This window comes from Chinchilla lanigera, unplaced genomic scaffold (genome assembly GCF_000276665.1).
Source record: "Chinchilla lanigera isolate Chin_1 unplaced genomic scaffold, ChiLan1.0 scaffold00063, whole genome shotgun sequence".
Classification (NCBI taxonomy): domain Eukaryota; kingdom Metazoa; phylum Chordata; class Mammalia; order Rodentia; family Chinchillidae; genus Chinchilla; species Chinchilla lanigera.
The window spans coordinates 5,881,028-5,906,620 of NW_004955464.1; the positions used below are offsets into that span (position 1 = coordinate 5,881,028).

At 46.8% G+C, this 25,593-nt stretch overlaps 1 protein-coding gene and 1 long non-coding RNA gene across 16 annotated transcripts in view; one reads left to right on the plus strand and one right to left on the minus strand.

Annotated features, from left to right (window-relative positions):
- The window catches only part of Lrp8 (low density lipoprotein receptor-related protein 8, apolipoprotein e receptor), a gene marked incomplete at its 5' end in the record, with an annotated part of 75,177 nt that overhangs the window by 44,026 nt on the left and 5,558 nt on the right, over positions 1-25,593 (plus strand). For 4 of the 13 annotated variants that reach the window (XM_013521680.1, XM_013521682.1, XM_013521685.1 and 1 more), the window contains 11 exon segments: positions 98-220; positions 4,148-4,267; positions 4,339-4,464; positions 9,205-9,379; positions 11,736-11,963; positions 13,027-13,145; positions 13,370-13,509; positions 14,874-15,015; positions 15,969-16,121; positions 16,885-17,109; positions 19,052-19,120. In XM_013521680.1, the coding sequence (XP_013377134.1) occupies positions 98-220; positions 4,148-4,267; positions 4,339-4,464; positions 9,205-9,379; positions 11,736-11,963; positions 13,027-13,145; positions 13,370-13,509; positions 14,874-15,015; positions 15,969-16,121; positions 16,885-17,109; positions 19,052-19,120 (1,620 nt within the window). 13 annotated transcript variants of the gene reach the window in all.
- LOC102012073 lies at positions 13,820-14,604 on the minus strand. 3 transcript variants are annotated; one of them, XR_263203.1, is made up of 3 exons: positions 14,445-14,604; positions 14,052-14,185; positions 13,820-13,901 (listed from the first exon to the last, which is right to left on the minus strand). It is a non-coding gene; the product is annotated as an uncharacterized LOC102012073 (long non-coding RNA). The 3 variants fall into 3 exon arrangements; XR_263202.1 differs by having other exon boundaries at positions 14,052-14,188; XR_001236693.1 differs by having other exon boundaries at positions 14,052-14,215.

Sequence of the window (25,593 nt, forward strand, 5' to 3'; positions counted from 1 at the left end):
GCACAGCCACTGGTTCTGTTCTTGCCGGGGGATACGGCATGGGGCTGTCCTGGCACCATATTCACTCTGACCCTGTCCTTTTGCTTTCTCCCAGCAGTGCTGGGCACCTGCCATGGAGACGAGTTCCAGTGTGGGGATGGGACTTGTGTCCTGGCGCTCAAACGCTGTAACCGGGAACAAGACTGTCCAGATGGGAGCGATGAAGCTGGCTGCCTGCAAGGTATGCGTAATGTGGGCAGAGTCAGGGTGCCCTGAGGAAAGCCCCACGCTCTCTGCTAGGTCTGCAGAGAGAGCGGAAGCGGCAGGGACTGCCCCTTGGTTCCCGGGATATATTCCTGCCCAGAGTGTCCCTTGCCCCTGTATGAGCTGGTCTCCGTCCCACGGAGTCTTAGCAATACCAGAACTGGGTTATTCTGGACTTCACTAACGGCTGAAAGACATCTTCAGGGACGTGAAAGGGCACTGCAGGAAGCCCAGCCCTCACCCCGCTTGTCCATGTTAAAAAGTTTCCCTCACTGGTTCCTGGACTGGGCAGACAGTTCTCCTGGTCACTACCTTCCCCCTGCAGTAGTTATCTGGGTAGTGAGGGTCCCTTCCTGTTCAGGCTCCGTGGACAGAGGTCTCTCCTCTCAGGAGATGGGCAGCCCACTCTCCACGTCTCCATAGAGCTGCTGCAGTCCCTTCCAGGGCCCCAGGCCTCCAGGTCAAGTACAGACACCCATGGCTCCGCCGAGTTAGATGACGCACAGGGCTGATCCTCCCTGGGACCTTGTGGGGGTTGGAACTCTGCTTATCTCCCCTGGGCCTGGGCCCAGCCCTGGGCCTCTTGCCTGAGGTATTACAGGCATCGTCCACTCTTTTGTCTGGCCTGACAGAGTCCACTTGTGAGGGTCCCCGCAGATTTCAGTGTAAGAGTGGCGAGTGCGTGGACGGCGGGAAAGTGTGTGATGCTCAGAAGGACTGCCAGGACTGGTCGGATGAGCTGCTGAAAGAGTGTGGTACGGTACCTGTCTCCGCCCAGCGGCGGGACTGACCCTCCTGCCAGGCCCCATACGCACGCCTCTCTCAATACCCTCTGCTCCCCTCTCTGGATGTGTGTGCTGCCCGGTGGCTCTCCGCCCCTGGGGCCTCTTGTTCTGCATTCTGTGACACTAAGGCCTTTCCCTTCCACTCAGATGCTCAAAAGTTGTGCGACTTCTTACAAACTTAGCTCCTCTTGCCCATTCTTTCCACATTCAAACTTCTGAGTGCGTGCTAAGTGCAGCTTTCTGTCTTCCTCCATGCTCTGCTCCACGGACCTAGCTAGGGGCCTAGCTTCTGAGCTCTTCTACCCCCTGCAGGAGACTCAGGAGGGGAGAAGGGGAGAATAGCAGTCAGGAGGCCAACCGATGCCATCTAGGACTGCTGCATCCAGCAGTATGGGGGAGCACTGCCCTTTTCCCTGGCATCTGCAGGCTGGACAAGTGAGAACTAGAACGAGGGCATTGTCCTAATAGCCAAAGGTATCAGGGTGGATTCCAGGCTGGAGAGAACAGAGGCTATGTGTGCAGGTGGGATGCGCATCCCGGATGCACCGGAACCCAGGGTGGAGCTGGGAAAGTGTGTGAGTCATTTCTCTGCGGGTGCCAGATGGTCAGAGGTTCGAGGAGATTTGGTCAGAGTAGCCCGTGGAGGACAGAGGTCAGTCTTCCCACTCCTACCTCGTGGCAGATGTTGCCCCAGTACCACCCCTCCTGGGCACCCGGAGGGACTGCATTCTCTGCGGCTCCCCAGGAACAGCACATTTCCTCCCCCTTTGAAGATTACAACACCCAGACCTCAAGCTGAAAGTGAAAGGAGCAGCTGGGTGAAGGTCAGCCCTGAGAGGTGGCCAGGAGAAGGCCCAGGAGGAGGAACCTGTAGAAGGAGGAGCAGGGAAGTAGGAACAACTGGGTCTGTCCCCCCACACTCAGACCGCAGTGAGCCAGGGACCACTAACCTGCTAAACTCTCTCTTCTCTCATACTGCGCATGACTTGCCAAAGAGAAGTATGTATGCACGTGATGGTGTCTGAGGCTTCTCTGTCTGTCTCTCTGGATGTGTTCCCACGTCTGTGTGAGCGTTGGAGTTGTCCATGGTCCTGTCCGTGTCTCTGCATGTTAGCTGGCGTGTGTGTGTGTGTATATGTGTGTGTGTGTGTATGTGTGTGTGTGTGTATGTGTGCGTATGCATGCAGGTGTCTGCATGTAAGTGTGTGCACGTGCTGGGGAGAGGGACACCACCGCTTCCTTCCCTGCAAGGAAGCCTCAGATGCTACCCAGGCCTCTCTGGACCACTCTACCGTTTCCTTCCTCTCCCAGTTCCCCAGAAGAATCACCCCCAGACTGGACAGAATTAGGGAGACTTCTCTTGAGGTCTTCCAGGGAAGGTGGATGGGAATAGGCAGGTGTGGACCCACCACCCTTTTTCTTCCCTTCACCTACTTCAGACCCAGAGGAATCTGTACCTTCTTTCATCAGAAGCCAGAGTCACTTTGAGCTCTCCCCTTCCCCCTTTCAAAACTGGTCTACACCCATCAAGTGCTCAGTAAATAGAATCGTGGAATTGCTGTCACCTGCAAAAGGAGAGGAAGGAAGCGAGTGGATGCATGAATGATGTAGTGAGTGAGTGGGAGAACACATGAGTGGGTGGCACTCGGAATAATACGGTTCAAGAGAGGTCAGGGAGGGCTTGAGGGGACAGAACCATTCCTGAAGGCAGTTTCCCCAGAGACCACTCTGAAGCTCCATGGCTCAGCACACTGGCAAGAGCCTGGGGCTTCTCTGGGCTGGACCTGGTTGAGCCATGCCTGGACCCCTGAGTCATGGCGTTGCTGTGGTCTTGTTCTTTCAGCTGCACCATCATTCCAGGGGAAGAGAAGGAGGCCCAGGGGTAAAGGGGACACTTCCTAAGCATGGCTTAGGCTGGAGGTGGGGCACGCCCAGCTGTGCATGGCCTCGGGTGGGCAGCTCAGACCAGCTTCCTGCATGCCCATGGCTGGTTCAGCTTAGCTCTGCTTGGCTTGGCTGGAGTGGCTGTGCATGAGGCTGCTGGGCAGGGGGTGGTGTGGCACCTTCCCTTGGCTTGTCAAGTTAACCTTCTGTGATTCTAAAGATCAGGAGATGCCGTGAGAACTTGATGAGCCTTGGTCCTGGACTCCCGGACCTCCCTCCCGTAGAACCCTCCGGAAGGAGATAAGGGAGTGGAGGATGGGGGGACCAGAGCCCCCTGACATCCCCTTATCCCTTTCACCAGTTGGTAATCCTGGGACCAGATCTTTGATGAGGTGGAGGAAGAGGGCGAGGTGGCAAGAGGAGAGGAGTTGAAAAATACCCATTGTTTTAATTTAGTTCATGGTAGGAAAGAACTGGCTTGGCAGCAGGTCTGTGTAGAAAAAGGCCTGGCATGGTAGTCCTAGGTACTGCAAGGATAGTGGAGCCATCCAATGTTGTTTAGACTCTTTCTGGCTGGCCAGCTAGCTCTGGGCCCTGCCCAGAGAAGGACATGGACAAGTGGAATGCGTCCAGAGAAAGGGATCCGAGTGGCAAGGGACCAGAAATCAGCACCTTCAGGAAGTTCTAAGGGTGCTCCTGTATCCCAGCCAACCCCACACAGCAGAGCTAGGAGGCATAGTAAAGGCTGCAGGAGGCAGAGCCTGGGAGGATGTGCTCCATAAGGGGCAGTGCTGTTCCAGTTGGAGCCATCTGCCTAGGAGGAGCACAGGCTCTCCAAGGCTGACATTCAGAAGATGTTCTTGGGGCCAAGGGTTAGATGTTACGTGGAAGCCCCTGCAAGAGCTCAGGGGTCATGAGGAAGGAGCGCAGCAAGAAGTGTGGATGCGAAAGGAAAGACCTCAGTCCGCCAGGGAAGGGCTAGCTGCCTCCAACCTGGAGGCAGATAGAACCCTCGCCAGGGAGGATAAGAACCCAGGCTCTGGCTCCCCCATCCCTGTCTGGTCTGGCCTTGAACAAAGATCTGAAGCTGAGGCTCTATGAGGTCTCGAGCCTTCTTAGCAGTGTGGGAGTTCTGCCACTCCAGGCTGTGCTTCCACATTGGGCCCTGTGCCCTGCCTGCCCCACCCTCTGGGCTCTTGGGCCCTCAGGAGCCTGCATCCCCCCCACCCCCCTAGGACTGAACGAGTGTCAGCACAACAATGGTGGCTGTTCCCACATCTGCACTGATCTCAAGATTGGCTTCGAGTGCTCCTGCCCGGCCGGCCTCCGTCTTCTAGACCAGAAGACCTGTGGCGGTGAGACTTGCCCTACTTGCCCAAGCGGAGACAGATCCCCCTGCTTGTTCTGACCTCTGTTCCTCCCACAGACATAGACGAGTGTGAGGACCCAGATGCCTGCAGCCAGATCTGTGTGAATTACAAGGGATACTTTAAGTGCGAGTGCCACCCTGGCTATGAGATGGATACACTGACCAAGAACTGCAAGGCTGTGGGTACGGATGCCCGAGGGCAGGGGGATTTCCCTGAGAAGTTCAGGAAGCTGCATGTCCCCACATATGTGAGGAGTCGCTGTGTACATGTGCACGTGCACCTAGACAGCAGATTGCATATATAATGCTCAGACTCTAAATGAACATCACATACACAATGTACCCCATGCTAACACCCACACAGACACCACACAGAGCCGCCTAACACAGCCCACGGAGGTTACGTCTGTAGAGTAGAATGTGCAGATAACAACCTGGGACCATACGCACAGGGAGCAGGACATAGGCAGACCTACACGTGTATCAGTTGAGCCAACTGAATTAATTCATCTTGCTTAATTCTTATTTTGAATACCTAAAACTGTTGTAGATACTGGGGATTAAACAAAAGCAACACACACAAATCCCTGTCTACTCTCGTGGACTTCTTTTCCTTTTTTTTTGCTATCTTATTTTGTATGAGTATGTTTGCAATACATAATGATTATATTCATTGTGAGGAGCTGGTACATGTACTCAACACATTTTTTGCCAGCATCAGATTTATTTTGTTTTTATCAAATTATCATAAACACAGATTGTCAGACTAATAGACCAAAACACATGAAACAGTTACACTAAATCAAGGTACACTTTTAGATACATTGGCCATTCTGGATTACAATAACTTTTTTTCCTATTGTCTGTCTTTTATTTTGCTCTTTATTTATAGTTTGGGTTTCTCATATAAGAGAAACCATGAGCTATTTAAGCTTGTGTGTCTGATTTACTTCTCTTGACATTATGCTGCACCCATTTTTCTACAAATAATTCAAGTTTATGGCAGAGTAGTACTCCATTGTGTATGAATACTACATTTTCTTTATCCATTTATCTGTCAGTGGTCATATAATCTGCTTCCAAAATCTAGCTGTTATGAACTGTGCTGCTATAAACATGGCTGTGCGTGGATCACTGCAATATGATGTCTTTACTCTTTCACGAAGATGCCTAGAAGGGGAATAGTTTGGTCAAATGAAATTTCTAGTTTTAGTTTTTGAGGAATCTCCACACTGATTTCCACAGTGGTTGCACCTTACACTCCCACCAACAATGAAAAAGGGTTCTTTCTTCTTCCCCACCCCTGCAGCCTCTTTAGGTTTCATTATTTGTTGATTACTTGATAATGACCATTCTTTCTGGAGTAAGATGGAACCTCACTGTTATTTTATTTTTATTTTTTAAATTTTTTTTCTGGGACAGGATCTTGCTATGTAGTTAAGGCTGTCCTTCACTCACTATGTAGCTCAGGTTGGCCTTGAACTCATAGTGATCCTGCTGCCTCAGCCTCCTGGGTACTGGGATTACAGGCGTGCACCACCATGCCTGGCATTCAGTGTTTTAATTTGCATTTCTCCAATGAAAAGCAACACTGAACATTTTTTCATGTATTTATTGGCCATTTGTATTTCTTCATCTGAGAAGTATCTATTCATTTCATATGCCCATTTTTTGACTAGGTCTTTAAATTTGGGGGAGTATAATTTTTTGAGCCTTTATATTTCTAGATAGTAGTCCTTTATCTGAGGAGTAGCTGGCAAAACTTTTTCCCATTCTGTAGATTGTCTCTGCACGCTGTTTGTGGTTTCCTTTGCTGTGAAGTTTTCTAATTTGATGTGATCCTATTTATTGATTCTTGGTATTATTTCTTACGCAGCCAGAGTTCTGTATAGTTCTTTGCCTATACCTATGAGTTTTACCTATTTTGTCTTCCAGCAGATTGTTTCTGTTTTAATATTTAGATCTTTAATCCACTGGACTTACATTGTAATGAGTGAGACAGACAAGAAATCAGATAGATAAATTAATGCAGTACGTGGCAGCTGGGGATAAAGGCTAAGGAGAAACAACGTAGGAAGTAGGGAGAGGGAAGTCTAGAGGGCAGTGGTTTACAGTTTTAAATGGAATGGTCAGGTCAGGAGCACCCTCACTACAATGGTGACATTTGAGTAAAAATGGTAAGAAGGTCAAGGAACAGGACACTCAGTGATCTGCAGGAACAGCATTTCAGGCTGAAGGAACAGAAAGTTTGAGTCCCTAAGGCAAGAACATGCCCGGGGTGGTGAGGGGAGAGCAAGGAAGTCATTGCAGTTGGGGCAGGGAGTTTAGGAAGCGATGAAGTCAGAGAGGTGCCTTGGGGCCGATCTCGTAAAGCCTTCTAGAACACTGCAAGGGCTGACTTGACTTTCCACAGTGAGGGAAGAATTTGGAGTGCCATTCGGGTTCTGTCTGGCTATGCTGAGAGTAGCCTGCAGAGCATAGGGAAGGGAATGGGAAACCACTTAAGAGGTATCTTAGTTACTTTTCTTGTGGCTGAGACAGAACACCCAGCACCCAAAGTTACAGGAGGAAAGTTTTATTTAGCTCATGGTTAGAGGTTTCAGTCCACAGTCGGCTGTTTCCAAGGCAGGGTGGCATGGCAGAGGGGCATCACTGAGAAAAAACAGTTCATGGCAGCCAGAAGCAGCAAAGCAGTGAAGTAGCTAAGCAGTAAGCAGCAAGCAACAGCAGTAGCCCTCTTTCTGTCCCTTGTATCCTATCCAGGGTACCCACCCTTAGGGCAGGTAGCACTCACATCCAGGCTGGGGCAGCCTTAATCCTAGCATTGTATCATGAATCAGTCAGTCCCAGCATCACATCCTTAATCCCAGTGTCACACACCCTAGGTCCAGCCACCTCGGAAAAGCCCCACCTATGACTGCATGAAGCTTTGCGGGGACGTCTAGACACAAGCCACAACAGGAGGTTGTTGTAGTAATGCAGAACAGAAATGAGGTAGCTTGGACCAGGGTGGCTGCAGTGGGAATACTGAGAAGAGGACAGATTGTATGTTTTTAAAGGCCAGCCGGTGGGATTTTCTTACACATTAAATGTGAGGAAAAAAAATAAAAGATGACGCAAGATTTTTGGCTGAAAAAACTGAAAAAAATAGGATTGCTATTTCTATCCTGGGGAAAGATGGTGAGAGAAGCCATGTGGAAGCCATGGTTAGACTGCTGGGGACATGTTGAATGTAAGACAACTGTTGCGATGTCCAAGTGTAGGGACTGAGTAGTCAGTTGGGTATGTGAGTCTGGAGCATTAATACATAAATGAAAACTACATAGATTATAACAATATAAAAGCCACACGGCGTGAATTGTAGCCCACAAGCCCCCCCAAATCACCCAGTTGCATACCATGTAACACATTCACCATGTTACCTGTTTTGCTCTCCACATAGGACATGTGTAACATGCAACACATTATATTTGGGCAGCAAAGACAACACACAACTGTCCATGTATACACGAAGAGCCATACATATGAATATTTAAAGTGCACTTCACAGAAACTTATCACACACACCCTGTTACTGTCACAGCTAACATTAAAAATCACCTCCAGCTGCCCCCCTCACCCAGTGCCTGACTTCAGAGAGGTCAAGTGTCATTGCTATCATCTGGGGTGAGGAGAATTAATTTGTTGGGAGCAGAGCAAGCTGTAACCCTGCTTTTCTCCTTTCCCCTTCTTGCATTTTGAGCCCTATCTTCTGTGCTCTGCCTTTGTATCCCAGCCTCCCTTACCCCTGCCCTGAGATAGTCTCCATCACAATGTATGCCCAGCCCTAGCCCCTGCCTGGCTCTGTGCTGCGCCAACCATGTCCCCAGGGCACATATCAGGCTGGCACAAATGTGCAGACGGGGACCAGGTGGCCAGCAGAAATGTCAGCTGGAAAACACAGGGAGGAGCTGCAGGCAGCTCTGGGGACAGGTGTTGCTGGGAGCTATTGTTCAGATGTGTTGGTGCCTGAGAGTGGCCGGATGCATCTCAAAGAGCCTGGGGCAGCCACTGCTAAGTCCTTGCTCATAGCCTATGGGATGGTAACCTTCCAGATGGAATCACCAGGAATGTCTAGATCACTGGAGATCTTTCTAAAAGTCTAACAATTTAAATTGTGAGAACCTTCCTAAAATCTACAAAGGAGTTTTGTGTATGCACGGGCAGTTGTGTTATGTCAGCTGCATGTATATCATCAGTGTCAGATGTCACACATGTCCCACCTCTGCCACTGGTTCAGGATAGAGAACAGATTTCACCCAGCTCACAGCTCTTGATTACCCAGCCCTGCCGTTTCTGCAGCTTCACCTCTTGTCATGTCTGTAGAAAGACCCACAGCAACCTCCTTGGGGAGCTGCTGTCTGTCCCACACATAGAGCCATCTTTCTGAGGCACTTCCTTGCTCAGGTGGTCCCTGTTTGAACTAAGCCAGGGAGCCCCACACAGGGAAGGGGATAGCTGCTGGGAAGAAATGCATCCTGGGTGGAGGGGAAGACGCAAGCAAAGGCCTGAGGTAGTGCAGCCCTGCCCTGCGCTGGTGGGATAACACGGGTGTGTGGTAGCTGGAAGCAAGGTGCATTAGAGAGGTGGGTTAGGAGGCTGAGCAGGGAACATGGTCTTGTACTGCAGAAGGCGTCAATGTAGGCCTGAGGAGGAAATGGGGAGTCACAACAGATTTGAGAGAATTTGTCGTTAATCCAAAGAAAATAACTTTTGTCCTACATGGTGCTTTGCATCTTGATACTCCCTTCTTCTGCTGTAGTACCTGGTAGAGATTTTCACAAAGGAAAATGACACACTGTCACACTGTAAACTAGGGGTAGAGTTTAGTCGCCAGACTCTCTGCCTTTTCAATGACCCTCTCTGAACCTCCCTGCTTGGCAGCTGGCAAGAGCCCGTCCCTAATCTTTACCAACCGGCATGAGGTGCAGCGGATAGACCTGGTGAAGCGGAATTACTCACGCCTCATCCCCATGCTCAAGAATGTTGTGGCACTAGATGTGGAGGTTGCCACCAATCGCATCTACTGGTGTGACCTCTCCTACCGCAAGATCTATAGGTGAGTGGCGCATCCCCTGCAGCCAGGCCTGGGGCAGTGGGGGTGAGGGGTGGGTGGCAGGAGAAGAGGAAGAGCGGCTTCTGCCTCAAAGGCTTGTCAGAGCTGGACTTGGGAAAGGATGCAGGGTCATCGTGACTGTGGTACACCAGGACTTCACCCCTGGGGCCATCTGGGCTGACAGCTCTGCTGGGAGAGCAGTTTTGAACTCGCACACCTGAGCTGTGTCTGACCACTAGCAGGGAAGTACAAGACACAGGAACTGTTCAATCAGGGCCAGGCCAGAAGGAAGAACTGCCTGGCTCTAGCCAAGACCTTCGAAGCAGCTCTGTCTGTGTGTCAGACCCTGAGGACTCAGATGACTCAGACTGGTGTCTGGCTAGACAATCACACTTCGTATACTGACTTCCATTATAGCGACAGGAGAGGTACAGAGGAGACCTCTGCCCACCCTGCGGGCTGAGAATCATTCTGAAAAGCAGGGTCCCTGCACCTGAGTGTGACCTGTCTGCGGCCACAGCAGTGGACACTGCCACTTGGGCGGCTCCTCACACACTCTAGGAAGTCCCCTGTCTCCGTTGCCACCAGCCTACTCCCTGTGTGTCTGGGTTCTCTCGGCAGTCACGTCCTTTCTTGCTTGAGATCTAGTTGGCAGGACTGCTGACCACCAGGCACTGGGGAGACACTGAGGCTCTGTTGGAGTATGATGGGATGGATAGGCAGATGAGTGGATGGAAGCAGATACAGCAAGCTATTCTGTGACGACTAGATTCCTACCTCCCCCAGCACAGAGCCACACTGAGTTCACATCTATACACACAGAAACATCCGGAGCAGAGCAAGCCCTACAGCTGTGACTGGAAGAGGAGGAGTTTTTATTGGTTGTTTTTTTTTTTTCCCCCAGTACCAGGAATTGAACTCCTGACCTCGCATTTGCCAGGCAGGCGCTGTGCCGCTGAGCTAAATCCCCAACCCTGTTTTTTTTTTTGTTTTTTTTTGTTTGTTTTTTTTTTGTCTTTTATTTTTTGATACTGGGGATTGAACCCAGGGCCTTTGCATGGGACCATATCCCTAACCTTTTTGTTTGTTTGTTTTTCTGAGAGGGTTTTGCTAAGGTGCTAAATTGCCCGGGCTGGGCAGACTTTGCAGTCCTCCTGCCTCAGCCTCCTAGAGTACTAGGATTATAGGTGTGTACCACCATGCCTGGCTGTAAGAGGAGGACTTGATGAGAGAGACTGGGTATAGGGCTGAGGGAGGAAGGGTCAAAATTAACTTCAAGGGTGATTTGGGGAATCTCAGGGATCTCCAGCTGAGGAGTTCTTGAATGGTGATGCTGCTTGTTGAGATGGGAAGCCCTGGAGGAGGGCGGGTGAGGGCTGGGCATTCTGTTCACTCAGGGGACGTGGGTGAGGGTGCATGGTTTGGGTGCGTTGAGTTCAAAGTGTCCATGGAACCTCAAAGGGCAGCTGGTTGGTTCTGCAGTCTGGACCTTAATGGAGTGGGTGGATTTCAAGAGTCAGAATTGTGGACCGCAGTGGACACTATAAAACCAGTCACCGGAGAGGGCCTGAGGGAGAAGAAAGCCTTAGGAACAGCAGTATTTGGGAAACAAAGTCCTGCTAATGGTGCCTTATGGTCTGTGTATGTGTTATCCATCTGTCCATTCTCAGTGGACTCCCCGCCCTGAGGGCCTCTCCATCTTGCACCACGACAGCCTCCTCACCAGTTTCCTTGCTCTCACCCCCGCCCCTGCAGTCCATCCACTCCGCTCCACAGGGGTATGAGGTGGTCTCACACACCTACCCCGTCACATCCTCGGACCTGCCCACTCTCTCCTCTTAGCCTGAGATAACAGCCCAGTACCTTAGCATGGTACCCAGAGCCGATCAGGATGTGGTTGCTGCCTGCGTTTGCCTTACATCCCACAGGCCAGCTCCACTTCACTGAACATCTCACAAGGCCGCAACACGCTCACCCTGGGTGTGTGCATACCCTGTTTACTTTGCCTGAACAGCTTTCTATCTTTGTGCCCCTGGTGAACCAGTCCTTCAGGACTCTACTTCAAAGTCTTCCCCAGTCTCCATTTCCCTGCTGCCGTGGCCTCTAAGGCTTGGTGAAATTGCTCTGCATTATACCTGGCTGTAAGCGTCTGTCTACCACTAAACTCAATACCACTAGACCAGAGATTGTGCTGATTCAAGCCTATATCCCTGCCCTGGTAGCCCAAGGAATGTGTTGAATGGCAGTTAGCCAAGTTCCTCTAAAAGCCACTTCCGTGTCCCGGAAAGAAGTGAAAGGAAGCTCCGGTTGGGACCGTGGGTGGAACATGTTCCAATGGCCAGCTCTCATTTCTCCTAAGTGCCAACATGGACAAGGCCAGCAACCCAGCAGACCAGGAGGTCCTCATTGGTGAGCAGCTGCACTCTCCAGAGGGCCTAGCAGTGGACTGGGTTCACAAGCATATCTACTGGACAGACTCGGGTAATAAGACCATCTCAGTGGCCACACTTGATGGTCGCCGCCGCTGCACTCTCTTCAGCCGTGACCTCAGTGAACCCCGGGCTATTGCTGTTGACCCCCTGCGAGGGTGAGTGTCCCCACCCAAACTTCTCGTTCCCCCATGTAGGTGCTCACTCGTCATGTTTTTGTCACAAGAGCTATCCTGAGGGCTGTAGAAGGCTCTGGGCCTCTCAGACACTGGCCATGAAGAAGAAAGTCCACTTGTATCCCTCATCCGGCCTGTCAGCCTCCCGTCCACACACACTTGAGATCTTTTGGGCATTGGTCACCAGCCAGGTTCTCTCTGGATGCCTTGCTCACTCGTTTTATCACAGAACTGGAACAACTCAGAGCAGAGCAGGGCTTGGGAGATTGCCTGGTAGAATTGTCCCTCCCAGGAGAAAGGCCTTTCCTCAGGTTGCTGCAGATAGGCGTCTGGCAGCTGCTCACACTCCAGGGGCAGGGAGCCCTTTTCTTCCCATAGGGCCTATTGCATTACGCAGTCTCTGCTTACTAGAAAGTGGCTTTTCCCCCCTCACAGCCCCCAGTCTGTCTTTCTGTAACTTCCTTCACTGGTTAAGAGTTACCTGAGACATGGCTGCAGGACAGCCAGCAAGATTGGCAGACCCAGGCCACTGGATCTGTTCTGCCCCAGCTACCTGGCTCCATCGCACCCTCACCTCCTCACTGCCTTGCTCTGGCCACAGCTCAGTTTTGGGGGCCAGGAGCTGCGAACAGAACAGGACCCTCTCCCTTCCTCAGGAGAGAGATCTTGAGATGCATCAGTTTTTCAGCAGTTGTACCATGCTTCACCGGCTTCTTCCTTCTACTGTTTGCTTAGTTGTTAAACAGAAGAAACTCTCTTGAGGTGAGCACAGCTGGTTGGGCCTGGCCACACGCTAGGGCTCTGCTTAGAGCTGCCCCAGTGGGCTCACAGGCTACATAGCCAAGGCTCAGTGATCTCATAGGAATCTAGCTTTCTTCAGGTTCTCAAATGAGCTAAAGACAGTGATCCTTCCAAGGGATTTCAGAGGGCTTTCCAGTGCTCACTAAGCATAATCCTTAACTATTCTGTGGGTCGCTGAGCCTTTGTAACTCAGACCACCCCAACCATGTCCTCACCAAGAAGCCAAATTGGGTTCTTCTTTCAGGTTCATGTATTGGTCTGACTGGGGGTTCCAGGCCAAGATCGAGAAGTCTGGGCTCAACGGTATGGACCGGCAAACACTGGTGTCAGACAATATTGAATGGCCCAACGGAATCGCCCTGGGTGAGCCCTGCCTCCCTGGGTCGGGAGCCTACTCTCGCATCTGATCTTGGAGCCTCAAGGGTCTTTTTCTGGGTCCCGTCATAGTGCTAGTGCCTTTGATCCTTGATGGTTGTTGCCAGAGGCTGGGTTCAATATGAGGCCTGGGAATGTGGGAAGAGACAAGCAAAGATCCAGGTTGGGGTCCCAGGGTGATGACCTGATCCCTCGCCTTCTTCCTCCCCAAGATTTGCTGAACCAGCGCTTGTACTGGGTGGACTCGAAGCTGCATGAGCTGTGCAGCATTGACTTCAGTGGAGGCAACAGAAAGACGCTGATTTCCTCTGCTGATTTCCTGAGCCACCCTTTTGGGATAGCTGTGTTTGAGGTGAGCCGGTGAGGGGAAGCGTGGTCCTGCTGGGCAGCTGAAGCCTGGAGACTTGTCCAAAGGGAAACAAAGAAACAGAGAAGGCAGCTAAGATGCACACAAATTGAAGGCTGCCTCCATAAAAGGCTTTGCAGTCCATTGTCTGCCTGGCAGTTTCCTGTGCTCATTTCCCAAGAGCACTTTCTCACAGTCCTTCTCATAGGTGATTTGCTAGACATAGGTGGTTCCTCTCTGCACCCTGAGCAGCCGGTACTGTACCACATACACAGAAAATGCCCCATAAAGGGAGGAAAGGAAAAAGTAATGCACATAATTGTAGAAGTTTTTAATGTAGTAAGTGGCTTAAGAGATGCTCTGCAGTTCAGTGTACTTCTTTTGACCTTTGCTGGACCCTAGGATCAGAGAAGCGAGTCAGACACTATTCCAGGCTTCAGGAAGCTTCAGGAAGGTGAGCAGTCGAGACCCTCTTGTGCCCTGACCCTAACAACCTTTTTTCTTGGGGAATGAGGAAGCCAGAAACTACCAAGTTCTTACACACCCACCTCTTCCATAAAACTGACTGCCACTGAAGGGAGGGACAGTGCTCTCTGGTAGGAACTGGCAGAATTTTCATGGAGTAGCTTCACTCAGCACCGCTCTGACGTTGTGAGCAGAACTCCCCCTCGAAGTCTAGCTCCTGCTTCAAAAGACAGGTGTGTTTGGACACCTGTATATGTGCTTGAGTGTAGTTGCGGCATGTGTCAAGTACATGTATGTGCACGTGTATGTATAAATGCATCTGAAAGTGTGCATTGCTATGTGTGCTGAGTTTGTGAGTGTAAATATGTATGCCACTATTAGACAAGCTTATTCAGGTACAAGTGTGACTTTATGCGTGTAGATTAATGCTTGGTTGTGTATGTTCTGGATCTGCGTATAAGGATGCATGGATTTACCTTCAGTTGCTTGTGTAGGCTTATATCAGTTCAACCATATGGACTCGTGTGTCCATCCAGGGGCTGTGGCAGGCCCAGCATCTTTTGGTAGCTCACACATCCCCTCCAGTCTTGGTCCCAGGCACCTGTAATAGCTAAGGAGACCCAACCTTGGGTTTTTGCTGGCTCCTGGAAGCAGGCACAATTTACCATTAGTAGGTTAGTAGCCTTCTGGCCAGAGCATGGAATTACTAGCTGATCCTCTCCAACAGAAACTGGGAGAGTGTACCTCATGGATCACAGGCTGACAGTCCCATAGAGAATCTAGACAGAATAGCTCAGGGGAAAGGTTAGAGCAGTTCTTCTCACTATGGTTTAGGGCCATGTTTTCAGACTGACATCATAAGCTGAAACTCTAGGCTCCCTATCCTCTGCATCTGTCCCCCACAGGACAAGGTGTTCTGGACAGACCTGGAGAATGAGGCCATTTTCAGTGCAAATCGGCTTAATGGCCTAGAAATCTCCATCCTAGCGGAGAACCTCAATAACCCACATGACATTGTCATCTTCCATGAGCTGAAGCAGCCAAGAGGTGAGCACTCCCTGCCCCCGACTCCCTGGCCTCTTGCCTCCATCCTCCGCCTCCCCTAGGCGGGCTGTGTTCATACTCACACTGTGACTCAGCAGCTTCAGGCATATCAGCAATCTCTCTTGTTGTAGAATGTGTTATCATCGCATATTTTGTCTCCTTGCTTCAGATCTTTGTGAAATAAGGCTGGGTATAAATAAATCAATACATTTCCTATTCTTGCCAGTACAAAATACACATACTATCCTTAATAACCGTTGAGGAAACTGAAGCTCAGAGAGGTAAAATCATGTTAGCAGGTAGCACAACTGAAACCTAAACACAGGTCCATTCAGTTCCAAAGTGCTTTCCACCATGACACATTGCTTTTCATTCACTATTTGTACCCATTTTGCAGTAATATAAGCTGATGTCTCCCAAGGCCACACAGTAGGTCAGCTTGTTGGCTGGGAATAGAAACCAGGAATCTTGCTATTAGGTTGTCTCCTCCTTTATCACTAGGAAATAGTTACTCTAACTGTAGCTGACGTGTTGGCTGCCAGTTTGAAGGTGGAAAAGCAAAGGAGGGTGAGGAGGTCAGATTAGTGCCTGATTCCAGATCTGGAAATTTCAATAAGAGAGATAGTGGCATGTGACATGGGGGAGAAAACCCGCATGGGTTTTAGAGTCCATACTTGAATTTAAATTTGGTCTACAAAATTCCTAGAGGTATAGCTTCAACAAGTTTGTTCTCTTTGAGGCTACATGGCTTTGTCAATATGGCACATAATATCCAGCTCTCAGAATTATTCTAAGAACTGAATGAGAGTGGGAACAAAACATTAGGTACAGTGCAGGAAGGTGCCCAGTCGATGTAGCGGGGAAAGCTTAGGAGCAGTGGGTGGCATTATCCCTGGGAGGTAGGAAGACCTGGCATGCCCAGTCTGTACCTTAACTTCCCCCCTTTCTGCCATTAGCTGAAGATGCGTGCCAGCTGAATGCCCAGCCCAATGGAGGCTGTGAGTACCTGTGCCTTCCTGCTCCTCAGATATCCAGCTACTCTCCCAAGTACACGTGTGCCTGTCCTGACACCATGTGGCTGGGCCCAGACATGAAGAGGTGCTACAGAGGTGAGTAGGGCTTCCAGGTGGGGGGAAGGGGGGGCCCTGGCCGTGTGATATGGCGCCCGCCTGGGTTTTCTCTGTCTTCTCTGGGTGCTCCTTGCCTTTCCACGCCCCCCCTTTGTCTCACCTTCTTTGAATGCTCATGTCCCCTGAGGCCTTCCAGGGCTTTTTCTTCTCCCAAGGAGAAAATGCACATATAGATAAAACATTTTTAATTCAATTTCAGGTGACTTCTGGAACCCTTTGAAAATTTTAAGTTCAGAACCCTTCATCTCCACAGCTTCAGACACTATCTATACACAGATAACTATGGACTTGCCTGTTTCTTACCTAGAACTGAAACACTACATAAAGCCCTTTTGCTGCCTGATTTGGGCTAATAGCCAGAAAAGACTTCAACCCAGAAATTGTGTTTATTTCCCACTTGTGATACATGGCCAAAGCCTTTTGTTTGAGCACAAGTTGGCTGCATTGTTTATGATTCCCTGGTTCAGTTGTTTAAAGTGCAGCAAGAATTTATAGCAGTGATGTAACAATAGCAGGGTGAAATGCTTCTAAAATGACTCATCTTTATCCAATCAAAGGGAAGTGCTTAGGACTAGGCTGAAAAGACCACTGCCCATTCAGGGAATGAGGGAATGCTTCACAGAAGGCCTTTGAGCTAAGCTCTTAGGTTGAGTTCCCATGTGTAATTCATAGAGGCGGTATCTTTTATCATGAAAGCAACAAAATACCCTGTCCAAGTGACCTCCATGGTCTTCCTTTCTAGCACCCCAATCTACCTCAACTACGACGTTGGCTCCTACTACGACAAGGACAGTAGCTGCCTCCACAAGAGCCCCTGGAACCACCATCCACAGCTCCACCTACCAGAACCACACCACAGAGACACCAAGCCTGACAGCGGGGGTCCCAAGCTCAGTTAGTGTCCCCAGGGCTCCCAGCATCAGCCCGTCTACCCTGAGCCCTGCAACCAGCAACCATTCCCAGCACTGTGAGGAAATGAGCTTTGCATTCTTTTATGAAATGGGAGGGTCCTCTGGGAGCCAGGTGGGGCTGTGTGGGAAGAGAGATCACACAAGAGCTGAAAATGTGTGTCTCTAGGAAGAAGCGGAGGACCTGAGTGTGCCAGCCTGAGGTTTAGGAGTCTTGAGTGGCCTTAACTTATAGGGGTTGTGCAGGAAATCTACATCATATCTCTGAGCCTGTTTGTTCTCCAACAAAAGTGAAAGAAGAACCCACCCCCAACCTGTTCCACAAGGTTAACCAGAGAAGCCGAGGAGGAAGTGCTCACACGGCCCCTGCTACAGGGGTGTGTGTCTGTTTCCTACACTGATGCGTGCAGGAGGGGGCGTCCCTCGGGGTTCGAAAGCTCTGCTCTCAGCTCCTGTCAGCCCCAGTGAGCTGCTCACATAGCAACACCTGTAACCAGAACCTGCTGGTGCCTGTTTCTAAACCCCACTATAAAAATAATTAAGCTCACTACTTATTAAATCACCAGAAGCTGTAATTGTCACTGCTAGAACTGTTGTATTTCATTAACCTGACAGGGGGAGTTCATTTAAAAGGGTGTTATCTTTTACATTTTTTTCTATACATAAGTGGCCCAGACACCAAGCAGCCAGGTGACATCTTTCTGGTTGGGCCTGTTCTGCTGTGGGAATCCAGATTCTCAGAGTGGAGCACTCACCCTGAAGTAGAGGCAGTGGAACACTTAGGAATTTCACTCCCTTTCGCTTGGGGGCAGAACCTCTGACTAGCCTCCCCACCAGGCCTCCTAAAGAAGGAGGTTTAATAAGAGGACAGCAGCACATCCACATTAGCCAATAGTTAGATTTATTTGAGGTGACTTGGAGAACTAGATGCACTGAAAGGATAGAATCCAGACCATTGCCCACAAGCAGTCACCTCACTCAGAGCAAATGTGGGTAATAACTCCTCTGCATGCCTCAGCGAGCTTGTTAAACTAAAGTCCTGTATAGATGTTATAATGAAGATGATTGTAAGAGTATGGAAGATGGCACAGCATACTTTAAAAAGTACAGTGCATTTTCCAAGCACTTTTCAGTATAGAATGTGCTTTCACAGCCGTGATAAATTTAGGCCTCAGCCCAACCCCACACCCACCGTGTTCTTTGGACTATGCAATGCTGTACTAGGTACAGTGCTGGGTATTTTGTATTAATTATCTTATTAATCTTTACATACACATACACACTTCAGCTGGTTGCCAGACTACTAAATGTCTGGAAGCTAATGGCCTCCACTTTGAGCACCTCTTGTAATTGTAGAGGCCAAAGGTAACTTGTATTAATCTCATGATGTCTCAATAAATTTAGCATTAAAATATTTATAAAGTTTTTTTTTTCCTGAGGTATACATTTTGGGTCAGACTTTGTATATAAATTTGCCCAAGGTCATACAGGTAGTGAGTGGTAGAAATGGGATTTGAACCCAAGGAGACTGCCCCTGGAGCTCTTGAATCTACTACACTGTTATGACCTAATTTAATTACTTAGGGAAACTAAGCTAGTAATGCTAATGGACAGACAGACCCCCCAAAATGACAGAGACAATTCAACAAATACTGGCTGAGAAAAGCACAACTGACCCAGTCAGTCAGCGGCATGAGGGGCTCACCCTACCATGCACAGCCCCAGCTTCCTACCACTGTGATGCTGCAGGGAGGGCACGGGATTTGGGTCACAAGTCCTGAGTTTAGGTCCCAGCTGGACTGCTTATTTGTAAGGTTTAATTTCCCCACCCTTGTGCTTGTCTCACAGGAGTCTTCGGATCTGGAAAGTCCAAGTTATTAAGCATTAGCCAGACTCATCTTTGTAGAGCAAGGAAGAGGAGAAGCAGTGGGTAGCTTTTACTGTTTGAGGCCAGTCAGGACTTGGATTCCCAGTGATAGAGTAAATGTTTGTGTTTTGCAGATGGCAATGAAGGTGGCAAGGTGGGCTCAACTGTCACCGCTGCTGTCATTGGGATCATTGTGCCCATAGGTGAGTGCGAAAGGAGTCTGCCCAGGGCTTGGGGAAAGATGCTAAGAGGATAAAGAGTTTGGCACACACAAGCCTCATTGGCTTGTTCTGCCCTGGCAGGTTTCCTGCTCCCTCCCAGAATGATTTAATTCTGTTTCTTAGCTTGACATACAAGGTTTTTCAAGATTTTGGTCCCAGAGAACCCACATCTGCATCTATTCCCACCCCTTATTCACACTGGGCACGCCCACCACCTGAAGACCCAGGTAGACGCTCCCTGGGGACAGGGCTCACAACTTGCTTACACCTTGCCTACCCTTCACTCCTAGCAATGTCGGGTGCATTATAGGAAATTAAGTATTTGTTGCACTATGAGCAGAGCTGCTTGCCATCTCCTGAATAGGTCACACTGTCCTGTTTTCTTACTGTTTGATTTTCAACAAACATTTATCAAGCAGTTACTATATGTTACGCTGTGATAAGGGCAGAGGACGTGGCTAAAGATGAATAAGACTTGGTCCTGTCCTATAAAAGTTAAATCTTGCGGAAGAGACACATAAAACAGATAAATTTGTTATGACATGGTCAATCCTAAGATGAAGCTATGTGCACTTAAGGATGTGTAGAGGAAGCACTTAGCTTAGACTGGGAGAGAAGGGAAGAGGCCTGGGAAGGTTTTTTTAGTGGCAGTGATCCTTGAGCTGGGTGAGCCCAGTGAAGAAAGAGCAAGAGCAATCCAAACAGTGAAGGCAGCGTCAGCAAAGCCAGGAGAGGGACATGGCAGGGATCAGAACATAACGTTGGTTAAGCACACATAGAACCACAGGGCTGATTCATTCTCCTACCCCGACGTTCACATAGTCTCACACACATCCTCTCACACCAGTCTCATCTCTTGGCAATGTTTTTGAATTGATGAGTTTATGTCCTTTACTTGCCTATGAATACTTCAAGGTCAGAGACTTGGTACCCTGGGAATCCTCATTGTAGTGGTGAGTTGGTAAATGTGTTAGAAACTTCTCCCCTGCTCAAGACACTGTACAAGGAGTAAAAAGACTTTAAGGTTTTAACTCAGGGTTAACTATCAGTCATACAATGTAGATGTTAATATATGTTATAATGTGCTATAATAGAGGCATGATACATAGTGGCATGATAGTCCTGTGGAGGTGACTCCAGAGTGAAAGAGTGCTTCTGGAGAGAATAGCATTTGAATTGGCCTTGAAAGCCTCCAGGAGAAACATATGGTGAGATGACCGTTATTCCACTCTTATTTTAAGTGGAGTGAAAGACAACCCCATTCCACCATATTGTGTTCTGAAAGAGTCATACATGCTGTTTCACAGATACAGCCCAGCCCAATATACTCTGCTAATCTAAGGGGTGAACATGTGTGTTATTTCCCTGAGAGGCTGAGTAACTTTTCATAACCTTATCAGCCATTGGTTTAGATTTCATCCTTTATTTTTTTATTTACTTTTTTATTGATGCTAGGTGTGAAACCCAGGGCCTCATGCATGCTAGCAAGTGCTGTAACACTGAGCTACACCTTATCTCATCTTATCCTTTGTGAATTGCCTATTCACAGTCTTATTTTTTATTGGCTTATTTGTAGAAATATTTATACATAAGACATGTTAAAACTTTTATACTATATATGATAAGTAGTTTCTTCCAGCCTAACAATAGGTTTTAAAATTTCTTTTCAGTATCTTGCTATGCATAAATTTAAAACTTTCATGTATTAGATGTTAGTCTTCTTTTGTAGGCATTCTGGGTTTTGTGTCTTGCTTAGTAATGCCTACCCCTCACTCTCAATTGTTAAAATCTCTCCTGATATTTTCTACATACATATCTTGTTTTTCTAAAGCTTTTTTCTTTGTAATGGGGGTTAAATGCAGGACCTCACATATGTTAGGCAAGTATTCTATCACTGAGATGTGTCCCCAGCCTCCCAAACCATTGTGAATGGTCTACTTTTCTTTCTGACTTGACTTGTCATCTTTATAAACTATGTTCCTATACATACTAGACTCTACTCCACAAATTATCAATTTTTATGTACAAATAACAGTATGTGACACGTTATACTCACAACAGTTTCTCATATTTTTATTTGGTTTCTCTTCTAGATGAACTTTAATCATCAATTTTTTAAAAACTATTTTGGAATTTTTATTGAGATTGCTTTGGATGTGTAGATTTATGTGGGGAGAATTTACATTTTTTATTTTTTTTATTTTTTATTTATTTATTTTTTTTTCTTGGTTTTTCTCCGGTACCGGGAACCGAACTCATGACCTTGCGCTTGCCAGGCAGGCGCTTTTGCCGCTGAGCTAAATCCCCAGCCCGAATTTACATTTTTTGGAATGTTCAAGTTTCCCACCCAGAAACATGATATCTATTTATTTCTTTTATGTCCTTTAGTAGAATTTAAAATTTTTTCTTATTTTTTTAGTAGCAGAATTTTATAGAACACATAATACTTACATATTTCATGTTAGGCTATCCCAGGTACTTTATACTTTTTGTTGGGCTGTTATAAAGGTATTCTTGTTCCATTACATTTTCTTATTGGTTAGTGCTGATTGAAATGAAAGCTACTGATCTTTTAATGTTCATTTATGTTGATTCTTGGTGAACTAACATTATTTCCAATAGTTATTCACCTGCTTCATACAAACATCTGTTAGTAATATGTATTCCATGTGTATAAACATCTGTTAATAGTCATTGGGCTTTTTCCCTTTCCTATATTTATATGCTCCAGTCAATTTTTTATCTGTTCGTATTGCACAATTAGATTGCTGGGACAATAAACAGGAGCAATACTGAGCATTCTTCTCTCATTCCTATCTTTAATGGGTATCAATTATTGCAGTCTTACTCAAGTAGCCACCCTCTCAAGCATCCTAGGTAGGTGATCATCCAGCCTTCACTGAGAGGCTCCAAGTGATTGCTTACTACCTGTAAAGCTGCCTGCCACATTTTTGCCCAGCTCTGCCGTAGAGCGCTGCCCTTTACTCATTAGGGTATTCCTTTATTCTAACCCAGAGCCTGTGTTACCCTTCTGTGTTCCCTTTTAGAAATGCTCTTCTGGTGGAGCTCCAGCTTTGGAAAGAAATATTCCACCCACTTCCCCCTTCCATCCTCCCATTTGATGAGGGAATGGTTTTCTTAGCAATTCAGGGAAGCCACAGCATTGGGACAAAGGATATAAATTCATTCCTTCAGAGAGAGCAGTTGGCCAGGAGGCATCTTGGAGAGGTAGCCAGCTGAGCTCAGAACTCAAGAGAACCTACCAGCTCTATCTAGAGGCTCCCAACTGGGCTCAGGCCTGGGGAAGATGCACTGACAGCTGCAGGCTGAATGAGTCTGGTCTTGGCTAGAAGGTGCAGGCTCACTGGGATTATCCACTACCCCACCAAAAAGCTACTGCTGGCTTGCTGGGATAAATCAACATGGATCTAGATTCTGTCTCCACATGTTATCTACTAGTGACAGCAGAGGCATACCTAGAAGTGGACTTTTTTCTTTTTTTCTCTCTCTCGTTTTTGTTGTGGTGGTGGTAGTTTTATTTTTGTCTTTGTTTTCTGTTTTCATTTTTTTCCTTCATTGTTTGATCTTATTTTTATATGAGTATGAACATAGTTTCTGGCCTCCTTGTGGTTCTGTTCTGTTCTTCTTTTTATCGCTTCCTTCGCTCTTTCCCTCCAGTCTTCTGCACTAGTTTCCCAAAGTTAGTGTGATCCCTCTGTCTTCTGGCCTTATTTCTAATCTCTTCTTCTTCCACTTCTCTATTTTCTCCCTAACCTATTTTAAATTTTAATGCCTGAGGGCAAATTGACATATTAAGGATTTTTGTACTGCATATAATTTTCTGGTTTGTTTTCCATTTTGTTATATAACTACAAGTCTAATTCATACAGTTTAAGGTTGCAAATTAATGGTTAGCTCAGTTTGTCATTTTGTAGGCTATGTTTGATACTGTTGTTATTGCGGATGGTACCACTATAGCCAAAAGTGACATAATATTCTACACAGCTATTCTTTCTGGTATTCCAAAACTGAGATTGACTAAGGGTCACAGAAAATACTGTGGCACAGTGCCAAAGAGCCAGGGTGTGGGCCAAATAGGGAGCAACTTCTCATCCCCAACAAATTGAAGAGGTAGGATCTTGCTACAGACTCAAAACTCAAAACACTAGCTATACCTCGAAAATGCCTCGAAGAAATAGCCATTTCCTAATGCTTCTAAATACTAGCAATGAAGCAACTGACCATAGGCAAGTTACAAGCATCACCCCAGGAATTTAACTAAAAAAAGAAAAGAAAATGATAAGACACTTAAACAAGATGCAACCCTAGACACTCAGTTCACCTAAGGCAAACCCAGGGGCAATGAGATGGGGCAATCTGAAAGCCACCCACCTGGCCTCTCTGAAGTGCTAACAACAAAGCAATTGAATTAGGCTCTAGAAAAAAATCAAATCAGAAATAATTTCTCAGATAACTGCAGCACTGGTGTCCATAATGAAAACCATGCTTAGTGACTCTAGAGTAGATACAGACAAAAAAGTAGAGGAGCTTAAGAAAATGATGGAAGCCATGAATGCTCAGCATAGGAAACAAATGGAATCCATAAGGCAAATTCAAGCAGATATCCAGGAGAGTAAAACTTCCATTAGAAGTATCCACAGCAGATTAAGCCAGTGTGAGGACACAATCTCAGATATAGAAGACAAGCTTGTGGTCAGCAATCATGAAAAGAAAGATTTCTTTAAAATAGCAAGGGACTATGAGAAATCAATACAGCAGCTGCTACATGAGGCAAAGATGAATAACTTAAGATTAATTGGAGTCAGTGAAAAAGCAGGAGATAGCACAAATGATATAAAAAAGAAAAACTGTTCACAGATGTCATGGCACAAAACTTCCTTGGCAGGAAAAAAGAATTTGACATACAGATAAGTGAGGCATACAGAAATCTACAGCCAAGCATGTCATAGTCAAGATTCCAGAAATTCAACAAAAGAATAAAATCTTAAAAGCCATTAGAGAAAATAAATAAATCACCTATAAGGGAAAGCACATCAGAATTACAGCTGACTTCTCAACACAAACACTCAAGCCAAGGAGAGCTTGGAGTGAAGTATTTCAAGTTTGAAAGGAAAACGAACTTCAATCCAGATTGACGTACCCCACAAAACTCTCATTCAAAACAGATGGAGATATAAGATACTTCCATGACAAAGAACATATAAGGAAATTCATGACCACCAAAGCAGCACTCTAAAATGTTTTGAAGGATGTTCTAGAGAAAGAGATAACAAGGACTATAACTCCATGAACCCCAAGGGAAGGAATCTACCAGGCAAAGCAAACAGTTAAACAGAAGAAGGGGAAAAAAAGGAAGGTGAGTCATAAACAGAAAAGTAACATAACAAGGATAAGTCAATACATATCGCTGATAACCATCAAAACATATCAAAAGACACAGACTGGCAGAATGGTTCAAGAAGCAAAATCCAACAATATTCTGCCTATGAGAAACACATTTAATTAAAAAAAAATTATAGACTAAAAATCAAAGGATGGAAAACAATATTCCATGTGACAGGAACCCAGAAAAAAAAAAACAGAGGTAGCTATTTTATTTGCAAACAAAGTGAATTTTAGGCCAAGACTGATTAAGAGGCACAAAGAAGGTCACTACATCCTTGTAAAAGGAGCAATCCAAGAGGAGGAGATATCATAAATATATGTGCAACAAATACCAGTGCACCCAACTATATAAAACAAGTATTAACAGGCATGAAAAATCAAATAAGCACTAATACAGTTGTATTGGGGGAACTCAATACCCCACTGTCACAAATAGACATGAGCAAGACAAAAATATCAACAGTGAAATATTACAACTGAACCAAACTTTTGAACAAATGGACTTAGTAGCTATCTACAGAGTGTTCTACCCGACAAAATCAAAATACACATTCTTCTCAGGTGCATACAGAATAGTCTCCAAAACAGACCACATACTAACTCATAGAACATATTTAAGTAAATGCAAAGGAATTGAAATTATCCCATGCATATTATCAGACCATAGTGCAATGAAATTGGAAATTAATGGCAAAAGAAACCACAAGAACTTCATAAACACGTGGAAATTAAATATCACCCTTCTGAACAACCAATGACTCAACGATGAAGTTTAAGATGAAATTAGACAGTTCCTACAGTTAAATGATAATGACAATACAACATGCTAGAACTTATGGGACACAATGAAAGTCCTAAGAGGTACATCTATAGCAGTGAATACCCATATCAGGAAAACAGCAAGCACAAATAAACAACTTAATGGTGAACCTCAAACTTCTAGAAAAAGAAGAGCAGGATAAGAATTAAAAATATCAGTACCCCCAAATTCAAAGACCCAATCCAAAAATGGACATCTGAGATGAACACACACTTCTCAGATGAAGAAA